This window comes from Equus caballus, chromosome 13, assembly GCF_041296265.1.
Source record: "Equus caballus isolate H_3958 breed thoroughbred chromosome 13, TB-T2T, whole genome shotgun sequence".
NCBI classification, from domain to species: Eukaryota; Metazoa; Chordata; class Mammalia; order Perissodactyla; family Equidae; genus Equus; species Equus caballus.
This window is the reverse complement of record NC_091696.1, coordinates 8,443,864-8,471,520: the sequence shown is the minus strand read 5'-3', so window position 1 is coordinate 8,471,520 and position 27,657 is coordinate 8,443,864. Positions and strand designations below refer to the sequence as shown.

At 39.0% G+C, this 27,657-nt stretch overlaps 1 protein-coding gene across 4 annotated transcripts in view; it reads right to left on the bottom strand.

Annotated features, from left to right (window-relative positions):
* Positions 1–25,984, bottom strand: part of CYP3A97 (cytochrome P450 3A97) — a 36,783-nt gene extending 10,799 nt beyond the window's left edge. The window contains 11 exon segments of one of the 4 annotated variants that reach the window (NM_001146164.3): positions 1,287–1,513; positions 3,979–4,139; positions 7,614–7,680; positions 8,699–8,826; positions 13,485–13,633; positions 14,971–15,059; positions 15,322–15,435; positions 19,463–19,562; positions 20,147–20,199; positions 22,108–22,201; positions 25,914–25,984. In NM_001146164.3, the coding sequence (NP_001139636.1) occupies positions 1,287–1,513; positions 3,979–4,139; positions 7,614–7,680; positions 8,699–8,826; positions 13,485–13,633; positions 14,971–15,059; positions 15,322–15,435; positions 19,463–19,562; positions 20,147–20,199; positions 22,108–22,201; positions 25,914–25,984 (1,253 nt within the window). 4 annotated transcript variants of the gene reach the window in all.
* Positions 25,985–27,657: the final 1,673 nt, after the last annotated feature.

Below are 27,657 nucleotides of genomic sequence, written 5' to 3'. Positions count from 1 at the left end.
TATTTGTCAAAATTCCTCATGTTAGGCATTTTTTAACGTTTGTATTTCTCACTGCCTGACCCAGTCCCTGACAAGCAACAAGCACTCTCCGTCTATTTGATGAGTAAATGAATCAAAGAGAAGTACAGTTAGTGGTTTTATGGTCAAGAAGTTTAGGAGGGGGAACTGCTGAGCTTGGAGGAACCGCAGAGGTCCTCTGGTCCAGAAACAGAAGACTTGGCCAACTCTGACTTCTTCTTTCAATGAGTAGCACATGTAGACACTATGCCAGCACTAGGGACACCATGGCCAACAAGAAAAGTCCCTGCCATTAGGGAGCTTATCCTCAGGGGCTAATAAAAGTTTAGATCCAAGCCAAAGCCCTAGAAATTTTGTTTCAAATTTTGCTCACAATAAAATAAGTGGGAAAGCATTAATGCTTTCCAGAGTTCAAGCTGTGCCCAAAGTCGGATCTTGGTTCTGAATTCCCAGAAAAGCATCCTCAAGACCCCTCCAAGGAGGATGTCTCAGACATCTAGAGAGCAGACATTTTGCTTTGGAATTGTCAACCAATAGTAAGAGTAGAAGGGAGTCGGCACAGGACCGCAGCCACAAACAGCACTGAGGGACCTGTGCTTACCTCCATCGTCGATGAGGTTGCTTAAACTATCAGAGATGAGGACCTCTCTGGTCATTACCTGCACACTTACAAGAATGCTAGAGGAAATGGCAGCGAATGTTTAAAAATATGGAATGTAGGAATGTTGGTGGTAAATTCAGAGAGGTGAAGCAAATAGCACAGAAGAATGTAAAGGAAAAATGAACCTATGTTCCCAAAATCAGATAGTGCCTCAATAAATTATGGCAAATGCATGCAATCATACATAAATATATATATATATTTATGTAAATACATATACATATATAGAGTAACATAAGATGGTTATAGTTTACTGGTAAATAAGGTAAACAGTTCAAAGCAAAATAAAATATAATATCATTCCATATTTTAAAAAATTTATATATGCATAAAAAAATTCCATACATAAATGCATCACCTTATTAACAAGGCCTATCTTAAGGTATTGGGACTGTGGACAGCTATAATTTTCTTTTTTCTAGTCTACGGTTTGTAGAATTTTGCAAACAAATAATAACCACTCTTGTAATAAAAAAACCTCCCTAAAATAAAAAGATGTACAAATAAATGATTGTACAATTACAAATTTGTCATCTATACTAAGATGTCAGAATATGCTGAAACCAGACTGAATCAGAGCGGGTTCCCTTTTCCAGGGGCCCTGTACCTTTCAGGACGAAACTCTTCAGGCTCTGGCCAGAACTCTGAGGCTCGGTGAAGAACAAAGGTTGGCACAGTCACCAGTGTCCTTTTGGGAATGAACACCCCATTGAGTTCCACATCTTTCTTACAGATCCTCTGAAGTCTACCAGCAACTGGGAATAATCTGAGAGATTCATTCAACACCATGTCAAGATAGTCCATCTGTAGCAGGGCATCATAGGTGGGAGGTACCTGGGAAAAAAGAAACAGATTTTGATAAAGTAAGATTTAGGATCAACTTTCCACGCAGGCTCTACAGTGTTATTGAAAGTGTTAGGTGCACAAAAGATTAATTTATTTTGATAAAGTACCTTAGCATTCCTAGGCATTTTAATATCTACATGTCCTTTGACCTGTTCAGTGGCCCATTGAGATGTGTGGAGTATTTTTGACTATGGAAGACCATTTGGACAATCCTCTATACAAGGCCTGAAATCCCTCACATTAGCACGTCTATCAGATTGGCTTTTCTTCTTTCTCTTGTGAACAAATGTGACTAATGGACTATAACATTTACTCTTAAGTGAAATATGCCCAAGTCATTGTTTTCTTTCAAAAGAGAGACCACACACCTGCACCAAGGAAAGAGAATGTATAAAAAAGGCAATTCCCTATTGAACTTAAGGTTTTTTAGTTGAAAAATACTACTTGTTAACTCTTTAGGTTATATATATAAAATTTTAAGATATGTGCTCTATTATATAAAAACTCTATAAGTAATTTGGGAAGAAACCTGTTCCTTTCTAAACCAAACATGACCCAAAAAAGGTTAAGATGGGTGATACCATGGCACACAATTTCATTTCTAGGAAAAGGTGTAACAAGAACTTTACTCTCAGCCCTACCCTCTGGTATTGGAACGGTTTCCTGGTTGGCCCTTCAGGATTTGACTATAAACTCTGAAAATCTAAACAACACACTTCAGCCCCACTTCCGCCAGGTCTCTTCTCATCATAAAGAAATTCAGTTTGGGAAGAGATCTTAAGACAGTGCGGACAATATGAGCTATCACCTGGTATTATATTGAAGATGGAATATTGTAGAGGTTAAGAGTTTGGCTCAGGAGCCAGACACCTTATTAAATGATTGGTTATATGACTAGCATGTGAAAGTTCTTTCATTTCTCTGTAGTTCAGTCTTCTGATATCTTCTATGGATATAATTAGAGCTGACATTTCATAAGGTGGTGTGGCAGAGACATCACTGCTTATCCAACATTCATGTGTCCCCTACATTTCCCAGCCCATTGAACTTGGGGGAAATCACATTTGCCAATGGGCTGTGAGCCGAGGTGATGTATGTCAGTTCAGGGAAAAAACATTTGAAAAGCCAGTGAGCAACAATCTACTTCTTTATTCCTCAGCCAATAGGAAGGCCTCATGTTCCATATAACCAGCTATAAGAAGGTAGAGATGTACAACCTGTATCTCTGAGTGCTATGTGGGGCAGAGACTCCCACTCCCATCCTCGACTGGGGTCCAGTTGGAAATGTAAATGTGAGTTAGAAGTAAACATTTGCTATGTAAATCCACTGATATTGAGGGCTAATCCCTTAGTGAGGCATAAGATTGCCTATCCAGACTAATACGGCATTTTATGAATATTAAGTTCATTTATAAATAGAAATCATTTAAAAGAGACATGTATACTAAGAAGCAAATGTTGGCTATTTGTGTTGTTATTGTCCTTGTAATTATTACTATAAAAAAGGGAGAACAAAATGCTTAGCTCGTCTCCGTCTCTAAGTGAACTTTTCATTATATTGCAATGAAAAGAATCCCAATATGGGCTTAAGCAGATAAAAGAAAGAATCTCTACTTTGGTAAGCCCTAAACTGTATCCTTACTTTACATCTGAAGGACCTATGACTGAGAAAGATCATAAGACTTGTCCAAAACCACACTCAGGAAAGTCATGTCTTCCTTTTCCTACACTGTGCTCTTCCCTGTATACCAGGATTCTCGTAGTCTGCAAAGTTTACCCATCGTGGTAGATTGCACTAATAGTCCCAATTCACCCCTTCCTGTGTCCATGCCCTTTGCCACCTAACTTTGTGGGGCCTCCAATTCTGACTCTTGGGGTGGCCATGTAGCTTGCTTTGAACCAATGGAATGTTGGCGAACTGTTATGCAAGCACGGTTTTGAAAGGTACCCATATAATTGTGCTTTTTCCTCTTGCACTCTGCCATTGCCCTAAGAAGAACAGGTCCGGGCTAATTTTATGGAGTATGAGAACTATGTGGGGCACACGCAGAACTGAGTCAGCCTATCCAGCTTATCTAAGGCCAGCATAGATCAGACAATAGCCAGAACAAGTCAAGTCCAGCCAACATCAACACAGATAACTATCCAGAAACTTGACAAATAAATGCTGATTGTTAGATGCCACCGAGATTTTGTGATTTTTACTTGGTATTATTGTGGGAACACTAGGACCGGCACTTTTTTCAAAGATCTTATATTTATGTGAGTAGCATACATTACTTAGATTTCTCTCCCCCCCTTTTTTTTTTTTGTCTCTTTACACACTTCCTAAAGAGCACACGTGTAAGAATTGACACACTCTTTTTGCAAATTTCTCTTAGGAAGTGGTAAAGAGACATTCTTGCTAAGGCTTCACCTCCCCCCCCCCCCCACTCCAAGTAACATCCATTCACCTTATTGGGGAAAGTCACATCAATCTCCTTCTGCAGCTTCTGCTGGACATCAGGGTGAGTGGCCAAAAGATACATAAGGAAGGAGAGAGAAGTGCTCGTAGTCTCATAGCCAGCAAAAATAAACACAATAGATTGGGCTACAAGCTCGAGATCAGACAGAGCTAAAAGGAGAGGAAAGTTATTTTAAGTAAATTATGTAAATATAAAACATCACAGTTCAGATGATTAGAAATCCAAATGAAACTCCCCAACCCCTAGGGAAAAAAATAGAAAAGTAGTTCTGAGTCAAACTGGGAATGGTTTGCACTCTGGTGTCTATCTAACACAACCAAGAAAAGGCCAAAATGGTCTTAATCCAGTTTTTCAAGGGTCTATAGTATTTTTGGTCTTTTCTCCTGGTTATGCCACACTCCCACCAACACAGCTGGGTAATTTCCAAGAGATACCATTCCTATCTAACATATACACTGATATTAGTAAGTCCCTTGGAGAATCCTAAAAGTACTTTAGCTACAAATAATGTAGGGTAGCATTCTCCCCCAGGAAAAATTTAAATTATGCTAGATAAAATATAGTTTGAATTCTTTTAAGAGAGTCTGCAATACTAAGGCTTAATTGTAGAGAAAACTAAAGGATGTTGCCTCTAAACATGTTTCAGGGAATTTAAGAGAATAATGTTGGACTACAGATAAACTCCTGTTACTCAGTGTGGTCCATGGCACAGCAGCATCAGCAACATCTGGGAGCTCATTAAAAATGCAGAAATTCAACGCCCACCCTAGAACTAGCAAATCAAAATCTGAACTTTCATAAGGTATGGTGGTTTGTGTGTACAACCTAGCTTGAGAAGCATGGATAGCACCTTGAGAGGCATCAGGTAATGGAAGACCTGGGTAAAGTCTTTGAATGGAAGATCCAAGATATGTACCAAAGCTACAGAGACAGAAAAAAAAAAAACACTAGAAGAGTGGTGATTGACCATAGTCTAACCAATGGCATTAAAATAGCAGAAGACAAATGGTGTCAATAGACGGCATTAACCAGCATAAGACATAGAAAAATATGATCCATTGTGTGGAACTACAATACTTATTCAATCATGGCCTGACTGTCATCTTCCTCAGCACATGCAGGCTCTGTTTGGCTCTACTTTATGCTCAGTAAATGGTCCTTGAGATACGAAGTTGTCTTCCCTTTTGACCTTCTCCTGGAAGAAACTAAGCATGGTCAGGGTCTAATCGATTTGACTGGAACTGGATTAGGACCTTTAGACACCCAGAATACTGAAATAAGCATGGTACCTTCCCCAAACATGTATTTTACAACTAAAACACTACAAAATGACTGTAAAAAAGGTCTACAGAGTTCTGATCTCCCAATGATGATTTCTGTGATGCTGTTGTCAGTAAATTCAACTATCAAAAACTTGCCATCGGTTAACATGAACCTCATGATACTCAAAGTTTAGAGCTGTGCTCTCCTATATAGTAGCCATATGTGTCTATTTAAATTTAAATTTAAATTTAAATTTTGACTACTTAAATATAAATATAACTTAAGATATAGTTCTTCATTCACACTGGCCACATGTCAAGTTTCAATAGCCATATGTATCTAGTGTTTACTGCATTGAACAGTGCAGATATATAGTATTTTCTTCATTGCAGAGAGTTGCATTGGACCAGATAGATAGGCAGATAGATAGATAGATAGATAGATAGATAGATAATACACAGCTAGATAGAACTAAATGTAGACATAGATATAGATGTATTTATAGCAGTGTGCTGGACTCAGATCATACTTGCACTCTAGTACCAATTATTAAATATTCAGAAATTATATGAGATGATTGTCAAACAACTGGTAGCTTTAAATTAACTATATGGGAATATTCATGTCATGGAAATAAACTATAAATCAAGTCCTGTTTTAGGGAGGCAGAGTATGTTTAGATTACTGGTTATGGGTGGATATAGAAATATTTATGTTTATCAGTTCTGTGTAAATATATTTGATGTTCTTAGCTTTGTCCACTGAGAAGATCTAGAAGCAGTGAAACCCTAGTAGCAATGAGCACTCCTAGACACCCGATTTGGGTATCTAAGTACCATTACACTAAAAGGAAGTGGAGTTCCTTGGAGAAATGGTTGATTCCAGGGCTAGTCACAGGAAATAGAAGAGAAACCTCAAATGTCTTCCATCAGAAAGCAAGGCAGTGGTCAGAAAATGATAGGTGAAAAGGCACAGGATAATCTGTATACCATAGTGATGGGTATACATCATTATACATTTCTTAAAAACCATAGAAAGCACAACACTGAGAGTGAACCCTAATGTAACCTATGGGCTTCTGGTGATAATAATGTGTCAACATAGATTCATACATCATTAGAAATGTACCACTCTGGCGAGGGATTTTTATAGTGGAAGAAGGTGTATAGAGACTGTATCATAGAGGAAGGAGCAGGGGTTGAATGGGAAATCTATGTACTATCCACTCAATATCGCTGTGAATCTAGAAGTAGTCTAAAAAATAAAATCAATTGAAAAAATAAAATTTAAAAAAAGGACGAAAAAAGAAAGGACAGAGGAGCCCAATTGGAAGGGCTTCCAGAGGACAAACCTGAGAGAATTTGAGAATCAAAATCAAGAATGATGGAGAGTCACCCCAGTGGCATAGTGGTTAAGTTCGTGCATCTCACTTCAGCATCCCAGGGTTCATGGGTTCGGATCCCGGGTGCAGACCTGCACACAGTTCATCAGGCCAAGCCATGGAAGTTTCTCACATACAAATACAGGAAGACACGCAGAGATGTTATCTCAGGGCCAGTCTTCCAAAAAAGAAAGAAAGAAAGAAGGAAAGAAAGGGAGGAAGGAAGAAAGGAAGGAAGGAAGAGGTGTAAGAGAGTAAATTAGCAATATATGAGATCATATTGATATAAATGTACAAACAAATGTAAAGGAGAGAATGAAAATCTCCCCTTACAAGGGAACATCAACTCATAAATGTAGAAAAAAGGATGGAATTAGAAAGGCATCATTTAACAACCATTGCAGTAATAATGGTTTCAGTCAAAAAACATCTACACTGATAAAAGTCCTAAGTGAAATTTGAAGAGGAACAGAATGGTAACATGTTCTCAAAGGCTTCCTCCAAAAGATACTTATTAATTAAAAAGGGAAAAATAAAATTTAACAATAGGTTAAGTTAGTGAACACAACTTCAACCAAGAGTCCAAGTTAAGGTCACCAACACCAGGGCAAAGGGCATCAGCTGTGCTGAAGCCTTGATGCAAATTCCAGGCAAAGGTTATGATTCAGTGAGTCTGCACGAGTCCTGATAATTGACAAGGAAACAAACTCCCCAGAGGTTCTGATGTAGGTGATCCACAGACCACTGATTGACTTTGGGGCATGAAATACTTGTATAAGGTCGCCCTCCAAGCGTTGAAGAAAATTCTGCCTACATGCTTCTAGAAAGTGTCTCTGGCTACTATTAATGTCTGAACATGTGTCTTTCTTCAGTTTGGTTTAAAAAGTCATTTGTCTGGAAAACTCCCTTCATGTTTTCAGAACCACTCCCTCCCCCTGCACTTCCCCGTCAGTGGTCCTCTGAAGCCTTCTTTGGTTACCTTTATGGGTGTCCATTTCTTTGGAATTCTGGGAGTTAATCATCAACTGAAGAAAATCCACTCGGTTCTGGAAGCAGAAAGAGACATTTCAATGACAGAAAGACACTTGTGAAGTCAGAAATATATCAGGAATGTAGTGCTTAACCTGTTTCCTGAAAATATGGCCCTTTAAGTCCAGGAGTCTGATTAGTGTTGCCTGAGTCACCAGTAAACAAAAACATCCAGCTAAAAATCTGGAACAGGATGTTGCTTCAGCATTTCTGGCTTTTGAAAACAGCTTCTTGGCCAAAGAGTTGCCTGCTCCTGTCATGCCTGCTTGCTCAAGAAAAAGGCCCTGACTTCAATCCTGTTTTTCTTCAGCATTAATTTTTAATGAATGCCCACATAGATAAATTCTCTGATATTTGCAGAGTTTATTGAAAGCTTTTATGCCAGCATCTTCAAATGCTTCACCCTCTCAGAACACTACATGGTCTTCAGTAACATCCTGGGGGTACCCAGCCCTTTCTCCTTGACCTGTAGACATCCTTGTGTTGAACTCCAGGCCTTATGAAGGCAAAGCTGGATTAGCCATCTTGCAGCCTCAATGCCCAGAGAAGACTTCTGTCCACTATGAGGGGGCTCAAAATAACATAGACTATACTCCACCAGGTAGCCTGATGGGGGCTTCCATTAAAGAATGTGTAAAATAAGAGGCCTGCAATGAAAGTGATTTTTTTTCCCAGTATAAGATCTGGGAAAATTGTAATGTAATTTAAGTATAAATAATTTTAAACAGAAATTTTTAGCCTTTGATAATTTATTGAAAGGAAGTGATAAATTTTTTACCTCATCAATATTCATGCAGTGACATACTAATTGTCATGCATATTATTAAATTTTAAACATTGCCCTCTGATTCATTTTTTTATCTCCCTCCCCATCCTCCACCTTATTCATTTTCCTGAAAATATTAGAACTCTCCTGTCCTAAAACCTAGAAATCTCCCCACCAGAAAAAAAATACACCGAAGTGCACAAATCCTGAGTACAGCTCAATACATTATGAAAAGTGAATAGCTTCGTGTAACTACCACCATATTTTACCGTTTCCTTATTTTTGAGGCGACTTTCTTTCATCCTTTTTACAGATTTTATGAAAAAATCAGTTACACTTTTTGGAAACACACTGATATTTAATGCTTCATAAACTGGGCGAAGAAATGGAAAGAGAGCTGTAGGGAAAAAGAGAAAAGAAAGCATGATGAAAATGAAAATTTCACCTTGAGCAATTGTAATTTGCTTTACCAATCAAAAGAGTAAAAGACACCAAGCTTCTCAACCATAAGCCAATTCCTCCATCATCTTTGCTCAGACTTCCTAGCTAATGGCTAAGCAAGGGAAAGTCCACACATAGGGGCCATCACTATAGCAGTGAGATCAATGACCCCTTTTGCATCTTTGAAGTGACAAAAAGAACAAGATTAAATTCCTTGACCACTTAACCTTTTATCTATCGGACTAGAGTTTCTTTGGATAAACCAGACCATAGTCTGCTACCTTAATTAATTGTGCTGTTCAATAAAAGGAGTCAGGAGAGGAATAAAACATGATGGTTTTCTAACCACAATGGAACGAAATGAGAAATAAATAACAGAAAGAAAATTGGGAAACTCACAAATACATGGAAATAAAACAATACACTCCTAAATAACCAACGGGTCAAAGAAGAAGTCAAAGGGCAATTAGAAATTGCTTTGGGAAAAATAAAAGTGAAGACATGTTATACCAAAACTTAAAAAAGTTTTAAGTTTTTAAAGTTTTAAGTTTAAAAAAAAAACTTACTGGATGTAGCAAATGCAGTGCTCAGAGAAAATTAATGAACACAAATTTCTACATTTAAAAAGAACTAAGATCTCAAGTCAATAACCTAAATTTCTACCTTACAGCAGTGAAAAAGGAAGAAAGAATGAAAACTAAAGCATGCAGAATGAAGACTATAATAAAGACAAGAGGAGGAACTAATGAAATAGAGAATAAAAACCAATAGAGAAAATCAATGAAACCAAAAGCTGATGCTTCAAAGAGACCTTTAGGTAGATTGACCAAGGAAAACAGAGAGAAGAATCAACTTAAGAGCATCAGAAAAGAAAAAGGGGACACTACTACTGACATTAAAAAACAAAAAGCACTATGAAGAAATTCTATGAACAATTGAATGCCCAGAAAACTTAGATGAAATGGAAAATTTCCTAGAAAAACACAAACTACACGATCTGACTGAAAAAGAAATAGACAATATGTGGTAGTCGCCAGAGGGGAGTGGGGAAGGGGGAGGGCAAAAGGGGTAAAGGGGCACATGTGTATGGTAACAGATGGCAGCCAAACTTTTGGTGGTGAACATGATGCTGTTTATAAACAAGTTGAAACATAATGATGTACTTTTGAAATTTGCATAATGCTATAAACCATTGAGACTCCAATAAAAACAATAGACAATCTGAATAGACCTGTAATGAGTAAAAGAAAATTGAGTGAGTTATGTCTGGACGGTTTAAATGAGGAGTTCTATCAAATATTTTTAAAAGAAGTAAGAAAAATTTTTCACAAACTCTTCCCAAAAATAGAAGAGGGAGGAATACTTCCAAACTAATTCTATAAAGCCAGTATTATCCTGATACTAAACCAGACAAAAGCACCACAGGAAAAAAAAAAAAAAGCTGCTGACAAACATGTCTTATGAACATGTTTGCACAAATCCTCAACAAAATAATAACAAACTCAATCCAGCAACATAAAAAGAAGCACACAGGGTAACCAATGGGGTTTATTCCAGGAATGCAAGGCTGTATAATACCGCACATTAACAGAACAAAAGACAAAAAAACACATGATCATCTCAATAGATGCACAAAAAGAACTTCAGAAAATCCAAAACTCTTTTGTGTTAAAGAAAAAACTTCAACCAACTAAGAGTACAAGGGAATTTCCTCAACCTGATAAAGGGAATCCACCAAAAAAACAGCTAACACTGTACTTAATAGCGAAAGGCTGGATGTTCTCCCCTGAGATATGAGCAAGACAGGGATGCCTCTTTCACCACTTCTATTCAGCATTGTACTAGAATTTATAGCCAAGGCAATTAGGAAGAAAAAGAAATAAAAGGTATCTATATAGGAAATGAAGAATTAAAACTATTTCTATTACCAGATAACATGATCTTGTATACAGAAAATCCTAGGGAATCCACTAAAAACCTATTAGAAGTAATAAACAAGTTTGGCAGCATTCAAGGATACAAGGTCAATATACAAAATCAATTGTATTTCTATACATTGCAAAAAAAAAAAGATTGAAAAGTGAAATGAAGAACTTCATTTATATTAACAACAAAAAGAACAGAATAGTTAGAAAGAGACTTTTTAAAAAGCAGTGCAAAATTTATGCTCTGAAAATTGCAAATATTGTTGAAATAAATAAAAGGATACCTAAGCAAATAGAAAAGCATCCCATGTTCATGGATCAGAAAACTTAATATTGTCAAGATGGCAATAATTCCCCAAATCGATTGACAGCTTTATCACATACTCTATGAGCATCCTACCTGGCTTCTTTATGGAAATTGACAAGATGAACTTAAAATTTGTATGGAATTGCAAGGGCCCAAGAATAGTGAAAACAATCTTGAAAAAATAAGAAAGGTGTAGGACTCACACTCCCAATTTCAAAACTTACCACAAGGATATAATAATCAAGGCATTGAGATACTGACATAAGATTAAACATATAGATCAATGAAATAGAATTTAGAGTCCAGAAATCAACCTACATGTCCATTATCAACAAAATTTTGAGACGGATTCCAAGACCATTCTGTGGGAAAATTACTCTTTTCAATAAATCATGCTGGGACAACTGGATAGTCACATGCAAAAGAATGAATTTGGTCTGTTACCTCACTTCATATACAAAAATAAACTCAAAATGGATCAAAGACCTAAGCAAAGAAAACTATAGAACTCTTAGAAGAAAACCAAGGATAAATCTTCATGATCTCATATTTGGCAATGGATTCTTAGATATAACACCATAGGCTCAGGCAATAGAATAAAAATTCACAAATTGTATATCATCAAAATTTAAAATTTTCTGCTTTGAAAAGCATTACCAAGAAAGTGAAAAGACCCCTACAAAACTGAAAAAAATTCAAAACCTATATCTGAAAAGGAACTTTTATCTAGAATATATACAGACCTCTTACAACTTGAGAATGAAAAGACAAACAACCCAACTGTAGAAGGGCAAACACTTTGAATAGACATTTATCTAAAGAAGTTATAGAACTAGCCAACAAACATGTAAAAAGTTGCTCAACAGCACTAGGCATTAGGGAAATGCAAATCAAAACTGCAGTGAGATATCACTTCACACAGACTAGGATGACCATAATCAAAAAGATAGAGAAGTGTTGCCCAAGTGTTGGTGAACGTGTGGAGAAATTACAACATTCACACATTGCTGGTGGGAATATAAAATGGTATAGCTATTGTGGAAAACAGTTGGGCAGTTTCTTAAGTGGTTCAACAAAGAGTAATTATATAATCAGCAATTCTACCCCTGAGTACATACCCAAAAGTACCGAAGGCAGGTATCAAAAAAAACCCAAAAAACTTGTACATGAATGTTCATGGGAGCACTATTCACAATAGCCAATAAGTGGAAACAACTCAAATGTCCATCAACTGATGAATGGATAAACAATACGTAATATGCCCATACAATGGAATATCATTCAACCATGAAAATAATGAAGTACTGATATATGCTACAACATGGATGAACCTTGGAAACATTATACTAAATGAAGAAAGGCAGTCACAAGAGACCACATATTCTATGATTCCATCTATATAAAGTGTCCAAGCTAGGTAAATCTATAGAGACAGAAAGTAAATTAGTGATTGCTTAGGACTAAGAGTGGGAGGGGTGGTATTTAAAACATACAGGGTTCCTGAGATGGCAAAAATATTCTAACAGTTCACTCTAGTAATTGTTGCACGTATTTTAGAATATAATAAAAATCATTTTTAGTTGTATTGAACTATAATTCATATGTATAATGACATACAGTACTGAATAAGTTTAAGGTGTACAGCATAATGACTTGACATATATATACTGTGAAAAGATTACCACAATTAATTTTGCTAACATTCATCATTGTATGTATTCCAAAACATTTTTTCCCTGTGAACTCTTAGGATGTGGTAAGTACAGCATCAGCTATTCCAACACAGAATTGAGGACAAGGGCCGTGTTCTATGCCTACCGTGAGAACACAGCCTGCAGAGGGCATCCTTTCAGGATTGACTCTCTTAGCAACTTACAAATATAGCACACAGCAGTGTTAGCTATAGACATTGTGTTGTACTTTACATCCCCAAGTACGTATTTATCTTATAACCAAAAGTTTGCATCTTCTCACAACCTTCATCCAACCCCAACTCTACCTCCAGCAGCTGGTAACCACAAATCTGACTTCTTTTCTCTATGAATTTAGTTGCTATTTTCTTTTAAGATCCCACATGTAAGGGAGATCACACAGTATTTGTCTTCCTTTGCCTGACATTGCACGTAGCATAATGCCCTCAGGGTCTATCCATTTTGTCACAAGTGGCAGGATTTCCATCCTATTTACACAACATTTTCTTTGGTCATTCACCTGTGGATGAATACTCAGGTTGTAAAAAGAATTGAATTGTATGTGTTAAATGGGTGAATTCTATGGTATTTGATGATATCTCAATAAAGCCATTATAGAAAGAAAGAAAGAAAGAAGGAATGAAGTCAAGAAGGAAGGAAGGAAAGTAAAGAAAAATAGTAGTCCACATACTTATTGAGAGAATGAGTGGATCAAGAAAATCAAGTCTTAAGAGCCTCTTAGCATTGTCCACAAAGGGATCTTGTGGGTTGTTGAGGGAATCTATGTTCACTCCAAATGATGTGCTAGTAATCACATCCATGCTGTAGGCCCCAAAGATGCTGAGGAGAGAAAGAAAGACATGGAAAATTAAAATCATCACCTCTTTACTGTCCTTATACAAAATATGCAGCAAGAAGAACATGTAAATTCATAAACACAGGCAAGACAGGTAAAGAGCCACACACCATCAGAAGTTTCTGTTGGATCATCTAAAGAGTCTATACTACCATTACACTCATTCATAAGGTGTTTATCAGGTGCCGTTGATGCAGCTGTCCCTGTGCTAATGGTGATAGGGACACTAAGGGTAGTTAGACCCAGCTCTGAGTTCAAGGAACTGAGTCACAGAGGGATAGACACCCATAATAAGACAAATTACTGTACTGTGTTATGAGTATGGGCAACAGTATGTATATAAGCACTGTGTCTAAGCAGAACAAAGGGTAGAATAAGTGACTCTTCCTAGAGGACTCAAGAAAGCTGAAATTGATCTGGTATTGCCTCACCACAGTATCCACACTCAGAGTTGATTCCTTTTTTGTATATTACAGAATAGCAGCAGCCTGTTCTGACTTGCCAGGAATGTCATCTCTCCTTCTCTATACCCCTGTTAAGGCTCCTGAAAGACAGTCTTCCTCAACTCTAGTAATCTCAGGTTGCCCTGAGGGTAGACTCATTTCCACAAATATAAAAACTGTGGATGTTCCTAGTTAAAAAATAGTAATAACAAATCACTCTAAAATTGAATTGGGGATACTATAGCTAAGAGATCACGTATCCCTAGTTTTCCAAGGACAGTCCCAGTTTACACCAGTTGCTCCTGAAAAAATTTTAAAAATCCCATTTTAGAGAATATGTGACATGGTCACCCTACCTGTAGCCTATATAGGGACTTCTCTCTTTTGAAACTGAAGGAAGGAGAATTGGTGGTAAGATTTATTATCTAGTATTTGCTGGTATATTCAGCAGAGGATGAAGGTGTATAAGTTGTTCCAGGTTCCACATTGTAACTTTCCTGCCCCACCCACTGCGCATCAATAGGTACCAAGTACCTCCCCTTCTTTTCATTCCATATTATCTACACTCAAATCCTTGGTATGATCATGTTTCTTCTTTATAAACTATGTAATTTTTTCTTCCAGAATATCCAAGGTGGCAATTAACCAGATAAATTAATCCTGGCTCATGTACACAGATGAGAAGACCCTTCATCTCTTGGCGCCCTTCTTCTTGGGTGAACATCTCCTTCTTGGGTAGCCCACTGAGGGGTAACACCACATACCTATTTTTGTTTAGTCACTAGAGGAACTGAAAAGTGGGAATTTTGGTTCCATGGCAGGCAGTTGGAGGGTCTCGTGACAGAACTCAGAATCCCAGCAGGTGCACTCCTACTTACTTTTTCAAGGTGACGGGTTTGCCTTTCTCTGCTTCATTCCTTAGGTTCCTCACCAACACATCTCCATAATGGCCAATGATGGGGAACATCTAGACAATATACAACACCAACTAAAGTTAAATGGGGGAGACTTGCGTTCTAGAAAGACCTGGCTTTCACAAGCATGGGGCAGTAAGAGATATCTTATAATGAATCTTATAATATCTCTTCTAGGGCACAAAAACAAAAGACTACTTCTAGGGAGTTCAAATTCAGCAAAATACCCCTTGGAAAGGAACTACAATCTTATTTTCTACCTGACACCAGATGCATTCTTTAAGTTTCTAATTAAAAGCCCTCTTAATTTCTTACCTCCTTGAGCTTTCCACTGGTGAAGGTTGGTGTCAGCAAAGTTCGTATTCTCTTCCATTGTTCATCCTCAGACCGAATGATGGCATTTTTCATAAATCCCTCTGGACCAAAAGTCTAGACTCAAAAGCAAAAGACATTTTGCCCTACATAAGTTTTGGAGGTCTCAATAGTTACATAGCATTTCTTAAATGGGCAGCAATTATTTATCAAATATTTAGTGACTGTCATCTTAGGAGCAGATCCTATGATAAATGCTCAATAAATATTTACCACAAATGCCTAGCTTCCTGTGAGGGTGAAGGAGACACCCAGTCAACTGATGTGATGTCCAGCCTTTGTTTTCCAATCTCCTTTTAAATGCAAATGACTCATGTGGTAGGGAAACTGTTGTTCCAGAGGAAGAGATAGGAATAACACTTACTACGTCCTCCAGGGCTGCACAGAATAGAAAGGGATTGGTAAAAGATAGACTTGGTAAAATGTATGTTGCCTCAGACCAGTTTCATCTTTACAAATCTCTACAGCAAAAGCAACTCAACAAGAGACATGTCTTGATATGGTGATTTTCTTTAAAAAAAATAGTAGTTATTACTTAAAAGATTTGTAAGCTATTTACTATTCTGAAGAAATCGTACAATCATATGGAAATCCATTGCCATTACATTTTTTCTCCACAGACAGAAAAGAAAAGAAAGTGATAATTCTATTTCTCAGCTTGGGACTGGCCTACCAAGCCAAACTGCTTGAGAATTTCTTTCATCTTCCAAACTATTTTGTCTTAAAATGCATATCTCCAACAGCCATTCACTATAAAAACTCAAAAACTAGGAAGAGAGGGAAACTTCCTTAACTTCGTAAACAGCATCTACAAAAAAAACCCTACAGCTAACATGATGCTTAATGATGAAAGACTGGACTGACTTCACTAAGATGGCCAAGTAGAAAACTCCAGCCTCCGACACCCCCCCGCCCCGGCAAAGAACATCAGTGAGACAGCCATCCATGAATGAAAATAGATCCAGGAGGGCTCAAGGTTCTACTTAAGAAGCTTCAGGAACACAGTGGAGCAAAACACTGAGTGTAACTGCACATAATGAGTAGGGAGAGTATTTTCACTTGCCTGCATCATCCCATGCCCCAGACCAGCACTGATCAGGGCCAAGAGAATTCCTTTGGTAGGAATAGGACAGTGGGACAAGTGAATAGTTTCTCCAGTCTTTCAGGGCACTGCACAAATGGCCTGCTTGGTTTCAACCCACCCAGAGAGTGGCATAGCTGACATGTCTTGAGACACCTAGGAACGATAAAGAAGAGCAGAGAGTGCCAATATTAGCCATGTGGCAGGAATGACGTAGTTCTCTGTGGCCTGCTTTGCAGAAGACTCCAGAGCCTTTGCTGCTGAGGAAACCAATAACCAGCTTCAATTCTGAGGACACCCTATAGATTTTGCTGCTGATAATCCCACAGATTTTCATCTCCTCAGACTCCAACTGCCTGAGTTTTGCCCTGTGCCACTACTCCCCAGTCAGAGCTGCCCTAGCCAGTGCCACCAATGACTCCCTGAGCGCTGTGATCTGTGACAAAAGACAGCCCCAGTCTCTGTGGCTGGGTGTGTGCATGACAACAGACCAGGCCCCTGCAGCTGCTCAGGTTCCTAGAGCCAGCCTTGACTCCTGTCAGTGGACTGAACTGCTGCTGTGCCCACAGCTAACTCCTGCAGCCATACACCTGCACTCTGCCACCCTCAACTCTAGTCATCAGCTCCCACTGCAGTGCACGTGCCTGCAGTCAGCGCCCACAGATGAGCATGTGCACACCACCAACTATGGCCACTGGTGCCTGCCTTGGTCCCTCAATTCTGGACCTGGAGGTGTTGCTGAAGACCCCAATAGCCCTCACAGCCACTGTGGACCCTCCACAACTCTTGCTGCTGAGAATCCTGCAGTTTGTGATGGTGTGGACTCCAGCTACCCAAGCCAACCATGCCTCCCTGGACCTGGAGCTGCCACATCCCCACGCTTCACACCCCAAAACACTAGACTGAGGGCCACAGCACACTCTGGTGTGCCTCAACCCACAACAAAGGTCTTTCCTTACCCAAGTTAGTTTGTAAAGTCGGGAAGAGGTGACTGCTTCTCCAAATGCACAAACACCATTGGAAGACAACTAGGATCACAGAGAATTAGACAAACATCACACTATCAAATGAATGCTATAAACTTCCAGTAACTGACCCCAAAGAAATGAAGATCCACAAATTTCCTGAAAAGAATTTGAAGTAAATGTTCTAAAGAAGCTCGGAGAGATACAAGAGAACACAGATAAACAATTTAACCAAAACGGAAAAAAATATGAAAAGAAAATGAAATTCAACAAGAGATATAAAATGTAAAAAAGAACCAAAAAGAAATTTTAAAGCTAGATTACAGAGATTGAACTAAAAAATGCAACAGAGAGCTATAAAGGAATCCCCATAAGGATATGAGTGGATTTCTCAGAAGAAACCTAGAAGGCCAGGAGAAGGTGGAATGATATATTCAGAGTGCTGAAAGAAAAAACTACCAGCCAAGAATGCTTTACCTGGAAATGCAATCCTTCAGAAATGAGGGAGAGAGACTGACATTTTCAGAAAAACAAAATCAGAAAGAGTTCATCACCGCTAGACATGCCTCAAAAGAAATGTTAAAAGGAGTTCTTCATGCTAAAAAGAAAAGACATTAGCTAGTAACATGAAATCATATGAAAGTATAAAACTCACTGGTAAATGTAAATATATAATCAAATTCAGAACTCAGTAATATTGTAGTGGTGGTGTGCAAATCACTTACAGCTCTAGTGTAAAGGATAAAAGGCAGAAGAATTAAAGATAACTATAGCTAATTTGTTAACGGATACACAATATGAAAAGATGTAAATTGTGACATCAAAAATAAAAAAGGTGGGGGAGGCTGGCCTCATGGTGCAGTGGTTAAGTTTGGTGCACTCTGCTGCAGCAACCTGGGGCTTACAAGTTCGGATCCCTGGTGTGGACATACTCCAGTTATCAGCCATGCTGTGCAGGGACCCACAAACAAAATAGGGGAAGATTGGCACAGGTTTTAGCTCAGGGCAAATCTTCCTCAAAATAAATAAATAAATAAATAAAAAACAAAAAAAGGGGTGCAGGGGAGTAAAAGCATTGAACATTTGAATGAGAACAAAGTTAAGCTGTTTGCAGCTTAAAATAGACTGCTATAGCTGTAAAATGTTTTAGAAGCCTCATGGCAACAACAACGCAAATACATGTGATAGATACAGAAAAGATTAAGATAAATGAAATAAAGCATGTCGCTATAGAAATTGTCAAATCACAAAGGAAAACAGGAAGAAGAGAGAAAATAGGAAAAAAGGATATTAAACACCCAGATGAACAAAATGGCCATAATAAGTCCTGACCTACCCAAAATTACTTTAAATGTAAGTGGATTGATGAATGGATAAGGAAAATGCAGTGTGTGTGTGTGTGTGTATATATATGTATACATTCATATATTCATATATATATATATATATATATATATATTCAGCCTTTAAAAAGAAGGGAAGCCTGCCATTTACAACAACATGGATGAACCTGGAGGACAACATGATAAGTGAATTAAGACAGGCACAGAAGGACGCATATTGCATGCTGTCACGAATCTGTGGAATCTAAAAGAAAAAGTCAAACTCATAGTAGCAGAGAGTAGAAGGCTGGTTATCAGAGGCTAGGGAGGGGGAAAGAGAGACATTGATCAAAGAGTAAAAACTTTTGGTTACAGCAATGGAACAGTTCTGTATTTTGATTGTGGTAGTTGTCACACAAATCTACACAAATGATAAATTTTCATATAGCAACACATGCACGGACACACAAATGAGTGCACATAAAATTGATGAAATCTGAATAAACTCTGTGGATAGTACCAATGTCAATTTCCTGCTTTGATATTGTACTATAGTTATGCAAATTATTATCATTGGGAGAATCAGGATGAAGGCCACGTGACATGGCACCTCCCCGTACCATTTTTTTTGGCAACTTCTGTGAATCTATAATTATTTCTAAATAAGAATTTAATAAATAAATGCAATTTTAAATTAAAAGAAAATGGATGCGTACTCGCCGGTTTGTGAAGACAGAATAACATTCTTTCACTAGTACGGTTTTGATCATGTCTGGATCTGTGATAGCCAATACAGGAAGCCGGCCTTCATAAAACCTGTTGAGGAAACAAAGCTGAATAAATTTAACAAACTGGCTTCTGCTGCTGTTACCATACCTGGAAGTCCAGATTTTCATCCTGACATTACAGAATTCATACGCCCGGAGATCATGGTTAGAAATAACATTGGAACACTTGTTAAGTCTGGGTGGTACGTATATGGGTATTTCCTATACCATTCTCCATAATTTTTCTAGGTGTAAAATATTTCATTATAAAAAGGAAGTAAGTTTAGTAAATAAGTAAAGGAAATGAAACTACATAAGGACGAAATAATAATTAAGGAAAGTCTACCCCCTCAGTCATGAAAAAATATAATTTTGAAGATGCATCAACACATGACAAATGCATGACATAACAATAGATGAAAATTGTAGACACACTGATCATAAATATGTAAAAATGGTCTACAAATGGAAAAAGATTTGGAATGCTCAAAAGGCTATAGTAGGATAACGTATGATTTAATTCCCCTGTTTCTAAAATTTCTCAAAGAGTCTCTGGACTGAGATTGTCTTACATACAGTGAGGACATAATTATAACCACAAGTCTATCCAATTAAAGTTTCCAGAATACTTACCCCCACGTTTTTCCATACTTTTTAAAACATTTCTTGTCAAAATCCCAAATACCCTGCAGGGAGAAAAAAAATTAGATTAATCTAAATATATTGAACCCAACCTGTCTCTTGGAAGAAAATGACTCAAATTCCATGCAATTGGGCTTACTATCTTTCATTGATAGTGAGAGGGACCTCTTATGCAAAAACATCTCAGGGGAAAGGAGAGAAAATAGAGGAGCTATTTGAATTGGAGAATTTAAAGTCACTCTAGAAATTTCTCTGAGTATCATAGATACTAAGTGATTACCCATGTCTATGAATACTAAGTAACTCCTCCTCTTTATAAAGTGTTTTCACTTGTGCATCTGTTGTCTCTGAAATCAAATAACTCTCTGAATTATTACCTCCATGGACATGTTAGAAATCTGAAGCTGAGGGAAACTGAGAGTGGCCTGTACCCTCTTTGATCTCCTATTAAGGATCCTTTTCATTTATCTCATGAGCTCTCCCTAGAATTCTAACAGAATTAGGAAGTTTAACACTACAGTGACCTCTTTTAGTCCAGCAGATTTAAATAAATCTAAGTCATCTTTGTTGAGTAAGAAAGTGAGTAAGTGAATGAATGAATGACAATGTGGATTCGCCTTCCACTTTTCCAGGTTAATATGGAAAGGATGGGGAGATGCTACCAGTCCATGTAGGACAGTACAAATTAAAACACTTCTTCTGAGCTGCCACATCTGTAAATTAAGGAAAAAGAATCTTCTTATCATTAAATTTAGTTGTGGTGTTTTAACTCTGGAAAAGAAGGTCCCAGAAATGTGGGTGTTGGGGTGCATCTACTAAGGAGCTGATCTGGGAAAGGTGGAAATGAAGTTATTGCTCTTTCAGAGGGAAAAACGTATGAAAGTTCTTAGCCAGTAATAAAGCACTGAAAGACTCAATAAGGAAAATTGGGATCTGAGAAACAAGCCTCAAGGCTGTGGGAAAGGAAATCTGAGGCAGAGAGGAGCCTCCACGCAAGGCTGTGCCTGCTTGCTGTCTGTATGTGAACTTGAAACCTCCCATCCAGTGGCCAGGCCCTGGGAGAGGCATCAGAGCTGGATTAACCACAAAGGTGCCACCAAAACTCACAGTCCATGTGTCACCAATACTCCGTTCTGTTAAATTAGATTTTTAATAATGTTGTCAAATCATCTCCATTTTAGTGGTTTTGTATAAGTGATTCTGCCTTTGTTTAAAAAAAAACACAACTCAATTAGTCGATAAATATCTAAAGTCGATAGACAACCACTATCTTGTCTTATATCCATTCCCTGATCAGACTCACCCATAGGGTCCCTCTTCTGAAGACAGAGAAGTAAAGCAGAAAGTTCTTGTTCCATCTCTCAAATCCCAAAAGGTCTCATGGGTAGCAAAGTATGAGTTAGATCCATGAATATAACTGCCAGGGTTTAGCAGATCTTAAGAGAATTTCAGTATATGCAAATTACCCAGTGGAGAATTCTGGGGCTGCCTAATTGAAGTTTCAAAGTCTTCCAGGAGGATGGGGAAAAAAATGACTACCCAGAGCTTACGTTACAAACAGGAAAGTTTGACTCTAGAGTACAGAGCTTAATGAGCCACTACCGGGGACTCCCTTCATTCTCTTCTCCCAATACTAAGTACCCATTTTGCCTTTCTGGGAATCTGCATCTGGCAGGAAGATAATATTCTTCACAATACTCACAAGTTGGAACATCACATACTGTGCTGAATCGGCCAGAGAGCTGGGCTGTCCAACTGAGGCAAACCTGAGACTCATAACAGATGAAAACAGAGTCCTGGAGTAAACCTGGCCACGTGCTGGGTGGGGCATATGACATCATTTCTAGAAAGTGTGGAACCTCAGAACTTCCTCCAGAGCAGGGACATTTTCACTATAGAACTAAACTGGGATTTGCAAATATGAGCAGCAAGAGAGGGAGCTCAAAAAATACCTTACGGTAGCTCAGAATATTTCCAAAGAAAGGCAGAGGTGTCGGCCCAGGAATTCCGAGCTTCTTAAAAAGTCCATGTGTATAGGTGCCAAATCTATAAAGTGAAAGAGAAAGCCAGGTCACAGGGATTGTGGAATAGATGCTGAGGCTGGCCAGTCCCTGACTCAGACCTGGAACAGTCAAGGAAGGAAGGTAACATGTAGGAGATAAATAACAACAACAACTCCGATAGCAATGATTACATTGAATCATCATCTTCTTTCCTACCTCCACTGAGACTTGCAAAAAGTAATGATGAGCAGCTGAAAGCAGCTGAAGCATTCATGGTGTCAATCCTAGAGTGAATGCTGATAAATGTTTTTAAACTTGAGTGCTCCTGAGAGGTTCAGGCTAGAATTCTTCCAGGAAATTCACTTAGGTCGATTTAATAAGTTGACTCTCCCATAATTTGGAGATTCTCATTCTAGATAGAAAGCGAAAAAAAATTTTCTACTCTGATGATATTTAACCTAATTGCCTCCACTCAATGAAAGAGTGTTACTGGGAGCCATGTTGCTGTTGCTGTTCTTACATTATGTTCTCACATGAACATGATGTTGTTCTTACGGTTTGTTCAGAGCTGTTTATGCTTTTCCTTCCCTCTACGCCCTGACCTCACTTTAGGATGTGATCCTTCTTAAATCTATCTTCATGCAGGCATTGAAGCAGCCAGTTTTCTCTTTCTACAGAATGAAAACCATGTTCAAGCTGCCATTGGCCTCGTAGAAATGCGAGTGACTCTCTGCTACCCCCAAGTCTCTGTTGTCAGGGAATTTGGTTTACTTGAGCTAGATAGAAGGGTGAGTGGCCCATATGCTTCCTGAATAATACTATATAAAGGAACCAATGACTAGATAATCCATTTCCAGACTATTCTTCCCTCGTGGTCTCTGATCCTCCACCTGTGATACTCATCTGCTAAGCACAGTTCCAGGGACATTCTGTTTTCTCAAGAAGGTCAGTCACATAGTGGTTAGTTTACTGCTTCTGTGAATCAGCTATCTCAAAAAAACCATTAAGGCTTGAGCTCCCTACGTCAGGACTGTCTACATCTCATCTTTCATGTGTCATGTGTGGAATCTCACAACTAGGGGCTCTGGATCTTGCAAGTCTCGCCATTCTGTTGTTACTGAGAGGTGGCAGAGAGTGGGAAGAAGAGACACTGGAAGAACAGGCTGCTGAAAACCATTTTAACCATGAAGCTGCTGGGCCTACAAGGCTAACTCCCTAGAGGCAAATTAGGAAAGTATGGTTGAAAAGCATGTTATCTATAAATGGTTCAATATGCTCTACAAATCTTTTCAGCTAAAAGATAAGGGACCATCCAAATTTCAGGGCTCTTCCAGTTGATAGTATAGGATGCATAACGCAATACAAAATGAGTAACTATAAAATGTTCCTGAGAGTTGAATTAAGACTTTTTCTTCACTTCTTTGAAGGTTAGCCTTTAAGGTAGTACAGTTTCAAATCATTTAGTACAAATCCAACAAATATTTTAATATGTAATCAAATAAACCGAAAAAATTGCATGAAATGATGTGTGTTTTAAGGACCCAGCAGAGGCATCTCATCCTGGGCCTAGCTGGGCCTTTGGATCCTTCCTCCAGAAGAGCTGATGGAAGCACGTGAACTGACTGCCAAAAATGTGTATGACTCAGTTAGTCCTACCCCAGTTCCCTCCTTTGCCATCACAACTATGGCAAATCAATTGAATCAATTTCTGCTTCTACACTTTCAATGTCTTACATGAACACTTAAGTGAGGCCAAGCAATTGAGTGAATGTGTCCGTAACATTGATCCCCAAGGGAAGAACTGGTCTAGTGTCTAAACTCGTATGGTTCCATATCAAGGCAGAGGGTGGGCTGGGTGAATTCTTCAGTTTCTTTACAACTTCCCTCTTTTGAATAGAGTAATGCTGCCTTTGGTATAAATGAAGAGGCTAACATCAATGCCACTCATTATTTATTACACTTATATTATGTTGGCTTAAGGAGGGCATTGTCCACTCTGCAGCAACTGACTCTTGGCTGCACCAGTGTCTCTGAGGCTACGCTGTTGTTGGTTCAGTGGCGACACTATCTAGTGACAGTCCTACTGTCAGACGGACCAGAAACAGAGTGATTTAGATGGCATCCCTGTCTCCAAGCTTCAAGTAGATGAGATGCTAACCCTGCTACCCTGTGATGGACCACCTGTGGGACCACGACTGAGGAGTATCTCTGAGAAGTCAGCTCCAAGGGATGAGAAATATTCTTCTACTTCATCCTGACTCCTACGTGGAAGCCTCTCATATCATCACTGGCTCCGAAGTCTTGCTTACTCACCTGCACTGAGAGATTAATATACCTGCTGGACAGGTATATTTTAAAACACATATACATTCTATGTCATAGAAGTATATTTTTGTACCTAGATTCATGTTCTTGACTTTATCCCAGAAGGGTAAGGTTATTTATGCACTTTTCTAGTCACAAATACTGAAAGAATAACCCTCTTTTATCCTGTATAAAAACTATATGCCGCATGAAAGTATATGCTGGAAATAGTCTTATTTCCTTTAAAAAAATCTACTATTAAATAGAATGAAATTAAATCACATTAATTTTAAAATGTCATCAGTCCGAAAACATATTCCCACAATATCCGGAATTCCTAACGTTTCTTTCAAAGAATTAAAACCAGATTTATATTTCATATGTTCACATCTGTGTTCACGGTTTCCTACTCTCAGAAAGTGAAATTGACACAGAGGTCAAATGTGACATGCAGAGACCTTTCCTACTCACACATAGAAAAGAATGCTCTCCCAACCTGCTCCATGATACAGGGAATCCCACCATTGAAAGGAATTCCTATGATGCATGGTTTTGATTCATCCTCCTGTACTGTAACTTCAAAGGAAAAAATATTTAAAATCCAAATTGGCTTTTTGGGCTTGTGCCTTTGCAGGCTGCTAGCAAATTTCATATCCGGGGGAAAATAAATCTCTATACTGATGCTAACAATCCCAGAGGCTGGAAGGAAAAGGTGAAGGAGAAGAACACAATTTTAAAATTTCTGCAGGGTCTTCTCCACCGTAAAGATTTCTCATTGAGGAGTAAATAGCTCTGTATATTACAGGATAGGGGAATTGAGTCTTAGGAGGGAATTTGAGAGGAGGGGCACAGCAAAGAAGGATGAGCTAAGTCTGAAGAGAAGGGTAAGCAATCTCCAGCCTTAGCAAAGTCAGGGAGCACCAGGTGCCTTGTGTAACTGATGCTGGGCCATGAGAGGGAGAAGAGCAGAAGCCACCTGAGTGACACAGGTGCATGCCTTTTTCAGTAGATGCAGAACCTGGAAGGTGAAGATAGTGAGACAAAAATGAAAGCCAGTCCCTCCTGCCTCCAGAACCCTCAGACCATGAGAAGGGAGGAGGACCTCATTGCACAGGACCAGGTGTTTGCAAACTGCCTCTGCTGAATTCTGGTTGATTAGTTTATGTCCAAACTGGTAGTCAATCAAAAGATCACCCTTAGGAGCAAATAATGTCACTAAACCCTCCTACCTACAGCAGTTATCAGTGGTAGTTGTGCGAGTTGGGGGGGGTACTCCTTCAGCAGATATGGGTCAGATCAATAATAATACCTCATGTGTTTATAGCACCCAACAATTAAGCAGCTTCTCCTTCATTAACTCTTTTCATCTTCAAAACAGATAAGGTAAAGCAGCGCTGATTAGTTCCCCAAGCCCAAGGTTACAGAGGACATGAGCCTTGACAGTTACTCACAGATAGAGGAACACAAGGCTGGTAGCCAGGAGAACCCAGGTTTCTGTAGAAAAGTTGGGGATCAGGTCCATGGCCACTTTCCTTCTAAGATTCTCTCTTCTGAATTTGCCTTTCAGAAGTCTGTGCTACTGTTTGCAGCCTGTGGGTAAAGAGCTTCCCTTCTCTCCCAGTGGAGATTCAGTGAGGCTGGAAGATTTATGTGCTGGGAAAGGAGGCAGGGCTGGAGCTGCAGCCAGTGGAAAGGCCACCTGCACTCGAAAGGTTGGTTCTCTCTCCAGCCTGATACTTGGCCCAGCGTCATGAGCACTCTCAGTTTGACCTCCTTTGAGGTCATATTTTGTGACAAATCAATAAATAACTCACTCAGTGTTGTCAGTGAGCCTAAAGGTTACAAGTAAAGCCATTGGCTTTCAATCTCTAAGCTGCCCTTGACTCTGTGGCTGCATGCACTTCAAAGTACTTGAAATCATTCTAACAAGCTAGGTCTTCAGATTTTTACCCACGCAGATCCCGCTGCCTAGAAATGCCCCTGTGCCCCTAGAAAGCTCCTATCCTTAAAACTCAACTTAGAAAGAACCCCCTGTGTTAGAGTCTTTCCTCACCAACCTCCTTGAACAGATATAAGTACTTCCTACACTGGGCAAATTCTATCTGCCCCTAATTCTATCATTGTTCTCTCTGCCCTCCAGCGCTGTTGGTGGTTTCAACAACTAGTGTCCTTCTCAGACTGAGAGATTCTCAAGGGCTCAGTCTGAGTATTATTCACTGATATGTTCCTAGTCCGTAACAGAGTGCTTAATGAAGAGGAGGTGTCCTAAAATGTTGGTGGCATTGAGTTGGTGGAGGTGAGATTGCTGGTCCCCTGCATGTCCTTTCCCTGTGGCTCATTAGTGACCACACCATTTTCCTGGATAGTTAACATAATAAAAGGGCCTGGATACACTTTGGCAACCATCACTGCACGTTCAGGCTGATCCATCAGGATTCTAGTGACAAGAGGGCCCCTGAAGGAGAGGCAGGACAGGGACAAGATGGTGATGGCTTTACCAAGTGGTATCATTTCATATTACTTCCTGTCCTCCCCATCAGAAGGTCCTGCAGTAGTCAGACAGTTAGACAGATCCTTGACCAAAGAATGCCCTCCTCTCTCTCTGGAAAGTTTATGTCCAAGAACAATGAAGGTCAAGGGAGTGAAAAGGAGAACAGTAGCTTGAATGGTCAAGTGGACCCCAACCACTTTAGCCACCAAAGTGTCACCATAGTCAGCATACAGTAGCACACAGGACCCCAAAAAGATGCTATGAGCTTTTTCTCTGGGGCAAAAGGGTCACAGTAGATGGCTTTCTGCTTTATGAATAATGGGAGACTCTCTAATAAGTGGTGAGGAGCTGGTAGGGGGAGGCCTGTAATTGCAGTCATTGTCACCTGTGAGCCCCACACCACATACTGTTGGGAAAGATCCAAAGACTGAGCATCTGGAAATTATACCAGCTCATTATCATCAATTTGACCCATGTTCTGTGTCTTCTTTGCCTGAGAAACTGTGGATCATGTGAAAAATAAAACCTGTTAAAACTCAACAGAAACAGAAGACATTTAATCTCTATTTGTGCACTTCCTTCTCTCTTTATCTTTTCTCACTTTCAGCTCTTCTGCAGAAAGTCATACTCACCCCTCACCAACTGTTTCCAACCCACTGACCTGTAGTCCCAAGGGCTGTCGAATATTAGCCTGAGTAGGTGGG